We start from the raw sequence: 8,677 nt of genomic DNA on the forward strand, positions 1-8,677 counted from the left end.
AAACCACTTTGCGCTGCGCAGGGGGAGTGACTGCCTTCGGCTCCCGCTCCGAACCGGGCCGCAGCATTTTTTCTTATTTCTGGTGGGAAACGATCACGTCTAATGAGAAAAATGAACACAGCTTTCTGCGGGGACGTAAACGTCCTTTATTTCAGGAATCCCGTTTTATCTGGCTGCAAAGGGGCCCGGTGATGGCACCGCGGGGCTCTAGGGACCCAATGTCGGGGCGACTCTCCCAGCTGGCCCGCTGGTGGCGAGTGACTTTGTCCCTGGGTGGGGGGAGTCCCATGTGTAACGCTGCCCTTCCTCTTGCCCTCCGCCAAGCCCTCGTTGGAAGGCTTCCATGTTCTCGGGAGCACCCCTTGGGTGGTGGTGGGGAATATCCGGCTGTCGCTCCCAAAAATTTCGGTCCCAAAGCCCCCTACGAGACGGGTGCTGACGCAGTGGTGCGCAGCGGAGCGTGATGTTGTCATCGTGCAGGTGAGAATAGGAGGCTGAAGCCCTAGCAAGGGGGACAACCTTGTATTTATTTATTTATTTATTTATTTATTTTTAAACACCTTGGACAGAATCACAGAGTCACAGAATCGTAAGGGTTGGAAGGGACCTCAGGAGATCATCTAGTCCAACCCCCCTGCTAAAGCAGGCTCACCTAGAGCATGCTACACAGGACTTCATCCAGGCGGGCTTTGAATATCTCCAGAGAAGGAGACTCCACAACCTCCCTGGGCAGCCTGTTCCAGTGCTCTGCCACCCTCAGAGTGAAGAAGTTCTTCCTCATATTCAACTGAAACCTCTCGTGTTTCAGTTTGCATCCATTGCCCCTAGTCCTGTCGCTGGACACCACTGCAAACAGACTGCTTCCGTCCTCTTGACTTCCGCCCTTAAGATATTTGTATGCATTGATGAGATCCCCTCTCGGTCTTCTCTTCTTCAGGCTGAACAAGCCCAACTCTCTCAGCCTTTCCTCGTAGGGGAGATGCTCCAGTCCCTTTATCATCCTAGTAGCTCTCCTCTGGACTCTTTCTAGGAGGACATCGGGGTGTTTCCTGCTTGGTTAAATACCGCTGGATGTCCAGGTTTGGGCTCAGTATGAGATAATCCAGGTCCCAGCTGGTTTGCACCTCCCAGGGTTTCCTGCTCAATCCCGTGCTTGCCGAGGAGGTGGCCAAAGCACTACGTGAATATCTTCATGTCCTGCGGGGCGAATTGCATGTTCTCCTGCCAGGACTCCAACTGCTGATAGCACCTGAGGTGGGATCGATGAGCTCTAGTTCTGGCAGCGGGCAATTAAATCCGCTGAAGATTCCAGGTAAATCAGCCTTCGTTGCCAATAGGTTTCTAGGAGCAGCGGTCCCATCTACCTGTCCCACTGTTTAAGGAAAAGCAGTCCAAACTGGCTTGAAATCATATTGATATCCGAATGTTGTAATATAAATATCAGGAACCAGGGGTGTTTCTGCACGTTGTACAGATTTGCCATTGCTATACATCCGTTTCCTTTCCCCATCCAAATGGTTTCTTGCTTACTGCGGCGTTGTTGTCTTTTGGATTCTTCTGTGTTGTTTCCACATATCCTTCTGTTATGTATTGCACATTGGACTTCTGATTGACAACTGAAAAATAAACACATGCTTATTACTGATTTTGTAAAGGGGGGAGGTACCTGCATGGTTTAAATATTTTGTATGTAAAAATATTTGAAAAAGAAGGAGAGTTTTGAGGATATTTTGACAATAATTACGAGCCACTTTCTCTTTTAATGCAGTTTAGGTGCTGTAAGAAACTCATGTTGAAAGATGATGGCAAAGTTCCCTCGGTTTTGCCATGTGGGCTTGTTCACTGCCTTTGTTTAGACAAAAGCCCGAGCGTGGAGCAGAAATACCCCGGCTGAGGAGGCTGGCAGACCTGGCTCTGCCTGCAGCCCCTGGCTGAGGACAGGACCCATGAAGCCCTGATGTTTTGGTGGTGGTGAACTCAGGTAAGAGCCACTCAGGACAGTTTAACAGTAGTAGCATTTCTGGTTCATACCATGCATATTGTTTTTAATAGTGTTTCAGCAGATTATATTTAAAAAGCTAGATAAAGCCGTCGTGATTATCCAGTCTAACCTATCAAAGAAAAAGCAATGATTTTCATTTTGTACGGTCCTGCATTACTCTTGCTGAAACCATAATATCTGCGGTGGACCTCCAGGTATGAAAGGTTTTGGGTTTAGAATATTCAGGTTTAAAGCATGCAGTTTGCAAATATCTCTATATCATACGATTGACGGCAGTCTGCTCCGGCTGTGGTCAGTAGCAATGCTCTAACAGGAATTAGTTTATATTGGTTAAAGCTTTTTACCATGTCCATTCTTCTCATGGCCTGGACTGTCTTCATTACATTTGGATTTATAACTCTCCAGTGTCTGCTCTGAAACATCATTTTCTGTGCAGAAAAGAAATGTAATTAAGATGATGAGATTTTTTCCATGACTCTTCCTCACTCTCTGCCTTGAGCATAAAAATCCTGAGAGACTAGTGATAAAATGGGGGATCAACCGTCCTGACAATCTAAAAGATATGCTTAAGACAACAATTTCATTGGCTTTTGTGGCACCTCGTGCCAGCTGAAGCATGGGCTGAGGCCATCAGTTACAGAGACACTTCAATAGTTGTTTGCAACAAGTCACCGTCACTGTCTATGGGAGAAGGACATTTTGTCGGGGGCTGGAGGAGCTGTGCCATGTCCCTGCGTAGCAGGATCCTCAGCCCTCCGGCCACTCTGAATAAAGCAGCCTCAGCAGTTGCTCAGACACGGCCGTCACCCACCTCTCTTCCACACTCCATGAGCTTTTTTCAGCTTCCGCATGAAAAGCAGGACAATGACGAGCAGCACGAAAATCAGAGCAGCCACCAAGATGGGCAGCAAGAGATTGTTCCCCTTCTTTTTGATGCCTTCAGATTTCACATCTTGCTCTGTAAAAGAGGCAGGTGTATGTTTGTGGTGTTAAATAGCTCCTGCTGAGTCTCTGGTAATTCAGACAAGAACAATACACCCTGGACCAGGCCAGATGAACATGGTGGGAGAGCAGAAGTCGCCTTATTAGGCTTAATTTTAGGATGTGTCTCGTATGAACAAGAAAAACCGATTGAAGTCAGTGGACTCGTGCTCTGGCACAACAAACAGTAAAATTTAGCTTTTTTTCTAGGTGATAAAAATGGTTGTGTTTGTGTGGTCTCCCCTCAAGATTGCAAGCCAGCATTACCCTAGTGTACTGACAAAAGGTTTGGAGGTGGATACATGGTCAGAGAGAACCAGCTTGGGGTAAGAAAGCTCATTGCGTGTTTGGAAGCTGTCATTAAAGAGTTCGTACCAAAGGTGATGATGGAAATCACAGTCACATTTTCGCTTGGTAGTGGGGCTTCTGTTCTGGGAAATTCCTCTTCTGTGACATTGCCATTGAAGGCTGTTGCAGTCCCTGGAGGAATGGAGAGGAGAACAGTATTTCTCTGAAGGGCAAAGGGATGTTTAAGAAATGCATATTTTCCTAGCCACTTTGAAGTCCAGGGCACCCGGTACCACCATGGAAAGGGACTTCTGGAGCCCTTGACGTAAAGCTCTGTGCTCCCTTCCGTAATGCTGTATTTCATTTTAATCTGAAGACCACCTAAGCTTTATGAAGAGAAAATCCTCAGTCTCTTACATGTCATTGAACTCAATGGTTCCCATTTACAGCCAAATTAAAACAAAGCTGAGCTTTGACCCTTTGGGCATTTGGGGGCTTTCCCTGTCCATCAGTTTGCTTCTCTTGCTTGAAAAACCAGGAATGAGCGTGTATCCTTAAAGCAGATTTTTTTTTTTTAGTATTCATATCCCTGACTACTCTTTTACTATCTTCATAGCTCACAGCAGTCACCCAGCATGAGAATCCCTGTCCTTTGCCACTGCCACCCATGTCTGATGATGTAAGGCTGTACCACTGGGGACACGATACTTCGCCCAACCAGCCCATTCCCCTCTTGCAGCAGCTGGCCTTACTTCGGACCCCACAAAACCAGAGAGGTGAGCTCTGCCTTTCTAATGCACACAGACAATATATCCTTCTGTAATTAACTTTGATCTGTAAAACTGAAATGATGATGTGTGCTGTGTCTACCAAAACTTTACATTCATAAGAGATTTTCTTCCTTAACAGGTATGTAAGCAACACCCAGTGAAAGTCCTGTTGAAAGATTGAGGCTCTCTCTCCATCTATGTTTATCAACATCTGTGGGAACTGTTTACCAGGATGTAGCCATTCTGTGATGTTTGTAATCACTGATGTAGCACTTTCAAACAAAAACAAACAAAGAGTTCACCTATTTCTAAAACATCCAGTTGGTTTTTCACTGCGGGGCCAGCCACACTAAGCAGGCATGTGGGCCCACCTTGGTGGGTTTTGGCCAGCTGATCTGGGCAGTGGGGCTCTTAATTCTTCTGCTTGGAAGCAACTCCTCCGTTCAGTACCTGCAACCTGCAGCCTGCTTGGTGCACAGATAACCGCTGATGCACAGTGCCATCTAGTGCAACTGTCCAGAGGAATCCCAGCCTGGGCTCACACCGTGCTGCGATAGCGGCCGGTTGGCTGCTGCTGCTAATGCTGATGTTCTTCTGCATCTAACGGAGAGACTCCGTCTGCTTTCATGGCTGTAAAAGTGAGGGCTCCCCACATAAGCAAGAAATGCTGTGGTTTATATTACGCGTTTGTTTGTAACATGGAATGTAACACTGCTCTCGGTAGTATTTCCATACCATGGTTTGGTAAATTCATGTAACTAAGACAAAACTTACAAGTAGATGTGACATCTGGTGGGAGGTTTTGCTGGGTTGGTGTTGATGCTGAGCTGGTAACTACTGGATCCTCTGGTACTGCAGAAGGGATGGTTGGTTGTTCGGATCCTAAAGGAACCCCCCCAAAACATGAGACAAAAATCAGTAGACACATTTTGCCATTGAACTGATACTTGAAAAACAAAACCTGCCCTGTGTGCTCCATGCTCCGGACTGTCTGGGCGCTCTGTCTGATGTGGTTAGACTTACAGTCCTACCCTCCCACCTTCAGCTTCCCTGACCTCTGAATATATGTAATGCTATGAAATTAGGGAAATAAAAAAAGAAAGTGAAACCCTTACCAGTATGCTGTGGGTAGCTTGGAGCGGAGGCTGTGCTGCTCTTCAGATCTGACACTGCTGTGGTCACTGGGGAAAAAACCAAAGTGGTTCTGAGAGCTGTGCAAAATGTCCCTCAGTGCTGATGGCAACTGGTGGTAGATGCTTTGTTTATCATCTGAGCTGTGCATTAACTAAAAAGAGGCCATGCCTACCTGTAGATAGCTCATTCCCAGAGACATGTGCATCCACCTCTAGTGTAGCTGGTGCAGGACTTGGTTTGGTCACTGAAAAAAAACCCAACAGCAGTACAACTTTCAGATCACTTTATAAGCATTTGTTGAACCAAGCAATCTAAGGATGAATGAATTAAGAATAATTAGACCCATCCTAAAGATGAGTAAATAGGCGGAAGGCAAACTCTACTCTGAGAATTATTAGACAAGCAGCTTCAGTGTTAATTTACAATATTTACACCCTGCTAGCTTTGCAGGTGGATGTGTCTAGTACACAGAAGGCATGGGAAGCTCACAGCTTTTTGAGAACATAAACTTTCAGTTATCTTTAAAGCTTTAGGACAAACATCACCTGAATTCTAGCAGCAGCACTGGGGAACTGACCTTTAATGAATTTTAAGGTAGTTAAGAAGCAGGAAAAAGCCCCCAAATCTTAGTTGCCCTCTCATTTAAAAATAGATTCCATGCCTGGGGCAGTAGACTAGGGGCTTCGGCTTTGCATATGTATCTGCATAACCTTCAGCACTTCAGAGTGGTAAAATGGGATAGCTGAAGGAGCCTGCAGTACCTGTCCTAGGGAGGTCCTCAAACTGGAAAGACGCCATCAGCTTCTCTTCTCTTAGTGCTTGGTGGCGAACGATGCAGCTGGCTGTTGAATTGGGCCCATAGGCGAGGACTGTCAGCCTGCTGGTTGTGGTCCATTTCTTCCCATCAGCTTCTAACTTGTGCTTAGTGTCACCTATACACCCGTTGGAAGAGAACGTTTAAGTGCTTTCTAGTCAAGTGCAATTTAATGAAAAACCTTCCAGGAGCAATCTGCATTACTTTGCTGTGCTAAAGCAGCACCTGATTACTGTGCACAAGTGGTTCACTGGGTAAATGGATTACATGGGAACCCAAAGGCAGCAAGGTCACGTTTTCATCCTCGGCAGTTGTTTAAGTGCAGACCTCGCTGCAACCTCCTGCGCTCAACCCAAAGCCTCTGCTTGGTTTCATGACTCATGTGGGGAAATTCCCCTGCAGGACCATGGTGAAATGTCCCAACACCCACCGGCGTTTTTGCTTCTTCATGAACGGAATAAATTGCTTTACTGTGTGCCACAGCCACGCAGGGCCTGCCGCGGGGCGCCTCGGGGCAAGGGCCTGCCCTTTTGCAAGCGCGACCGAGATCTAAGAAAGTTCTGATTCTGCTGTGTGGTATCCAAGGGCATTGAATTTGTGTCTTAGTAGCTGTGGATTTGTTACCCAAACGTAAAAAGAAGTTGTTAAATTTGTATTGATGGGCAATATTTATACCTGTGATAAATAAACTTTGGTACAACTCTCTTAAATCCTGTCCAAGTCCTCCATCATCCCCACAACACAGGTTTGACTCTTCCCCTTTTGCAGTTGGGGGAAGTGAAACACAACGATTAATTGCTTTGCCATAATGAAATAGAGTTTGCTATGTAACTTGTCTGATGTAGTTCCCAGTCCTCTAGGTAATACTGACTTCTACTCATTTATACGATATGGAAAAATAAAGATGTATTTCCCATGGCATACAGAGACATGTCTGAATAGCTCTGGCGGAGATGGAGGTTTTTACAGATGTTTACCCTAAGTGCCCATGGTGCCACAATAATTTCTACTGTCTGTTTATAATGTAGAGGTTCTCTGAAAACAAACTGCTGCTTTCTCTTGATCTTGGTAACACCCTTATTTCTTAAATGAAAGAAATTCCTTCTTTCCAAATTAGCCTTTACTACTTTACTTGCTGCATTGCATAAACCACTGTTTCTCAACCCTCTTTTCCATCCCCAGCAGGGTCACGTAAGAGCTCAAAAGGATTTCAAAGTGGTTTTGCTCGGAAGGAAATAATCTTTGTCAGCAACAGCTCAGTAATTACAGCTGGTTTGCCCCTGCTGGGCCCTGGTGGAACTGAGGTGCTGCCAGTAATTAAGATGTATTAACTATTTTATAATTAGTACAAATATTTGCGGTAAGTGATTAAAGCTGAGACTGGAAGGGGGAGAAGGGAGTGTTACTCAATGACAGTCACCCGCAAAAAAAGGAAAGGCACATGCAGAAAGTTTGAGAAACACTGAATTAGGACGGCTATTTTTGCCTTTCAAACGTTTCAGTTTGTGTCTGCCACAAGCAGGCCACATGGTGAAATCATGCAAATATTCCTTCCTCTGAAAACCAGCCACAGATGAAACCAAGCAACCCGACCCAGCACGGCCCCTGTGGTGCTTAATTGCCTTCCCAGGTGCCTGGGGGGGGGTGAGGTGGAGAGTTGGGTAGCTCTCGCTGGTTTGGCTTGCTGTAGTGGCTGACTGGGTTAGAGCTGCAAAGGCAAGGAGGAGGTAAAGGTAAGTAGAGGTTTTTGTTAAAATAAGGGAGAAATGCATGGTTGGCTTTCTGTCTTGTGGGAGGTATTGAGTGTCTGTGTTGGGATCTTACGAGTAATATACTTTATCAGGCCAGACCTGAGGTTGTTTCAAGTTTAAGGGAACCCCTGTTTTTAGAAGAATACTGGGAAAAATGTATATAAAAACTTAAGAGGTGACATCCTGCTTCCCTGAGCTCTTCATAACTTCACAGCTGGTATTCCCCCAAGCCCTTACAGTCACACACAGCCCAGCTCTTCCCAAAGACACGCAGGATTTTTGACCCTGCTTTGCCAAGGCCCGTGCACTGTTCCAGAGCACCTTTCCCCCTGCAATCACAGACAGCTCTCTGCCCTGGCTTCCACGGGGCTCGCTTCCCGGCTATGCTGCTTCCCCCGAGTGCAATTCCTTTAACCATGAGGCTTCATGCAGTTGCATTAATGCCTGCGTTATCTGGCAGCCTGGATTTCTTTTCTTTAGTCTTGATTTCGAGCTGTATGTAGGCCAGCACACTCCTCTGTTATTTTCTAGAGCTCTTAGTTAAAAAAAGCCATTTTCGGGACGGGAGCGGGAGGATTACAGGCTAAGCTTTGAATATGTTGCTCGATGATACAAAATACAAATAAGAGCTTGTCAATACGTGAAAGAAAATACATTTGCATCTGTGGGTATTTTCCTCACACTTTGATACGGATGTGCGTTTCCTCTCTGCTGCTCTACAGTTGCAGCTAATAAGGTAGTTATTATTGGAACATGGCCTTCAAAGCAGCTATTTATATAGTGCACGGGGCAAATCGAGCTACGCGGTGGCTCTGTTCCTCCTCGCGTGTGTCCGCCCAGATGTGTGCAGCTCTTTTTTTTTTTTTTTGCTTCTGCTAGCGAGCTGCCTGGCTCTGGGCGGGTTAATGGGGGAAAGGCTGCTGGGGGGGGGGGGGGG

General features: G+C 46.1%; 1 protein-coding gene across 1 annotated transcript in view; it reads right to left on the reverse strand.

Moving 5' to 3' along the window:
- Positions 1–1,485: 1,485 nt before the first annotated feature.
- The window catches only part of CRTAM (cytotoxic and regulatory T cell molecule), a 14,284-nt gene continuing 7,092 nt past the window's right edge, over positions 1,486–8,677 (reverse strand). The window contains exons 5-11 of the mRNA XM_009636102.1: positions 5,937–6,107; positions 5,157–5,222; positions 4,816–4,923; positions 3,359–3,463; positions 2,814–2,960; positions 2,347–2,430; positions 1,486–1,616 (exon numbers count right to left, since the gene is read on the reverse strand). Coding sequence (XP_009634397.1) covers positions 1,486–1,616; positions 2,347–2,430; positions 2,814–2,960; positions 3,359–3,463; positions 4,816–4,923; positions 5,157–5,222; positions 5,937–6,107 — 812 coding nt within the window. The remainder of the gene's footprint in view (positions 1,617–2,346; positions 2,431–2,813; positions 2,961–3,358; positions 3,464–4,815; positions 4,924–5,156; positions 5,223–5,936; positions 6,108–8,677) is intronic.

This window comes from Egretta garzetta, unplaced genomic scaffold (genome assembly GCF_000687185.1).
Source record: "Egretta garzetta isolate BGI_Z169 unplaced genomic scaffold, ASM68718v1 scaffold773, whole genome shotgun sequence".
Taxonomy (NCBI): Eukaryota; Metazoa; Chordata; class Aves; order Pelecaniformes; family Ardeidae; genus Egretta; species Egretta garzetta.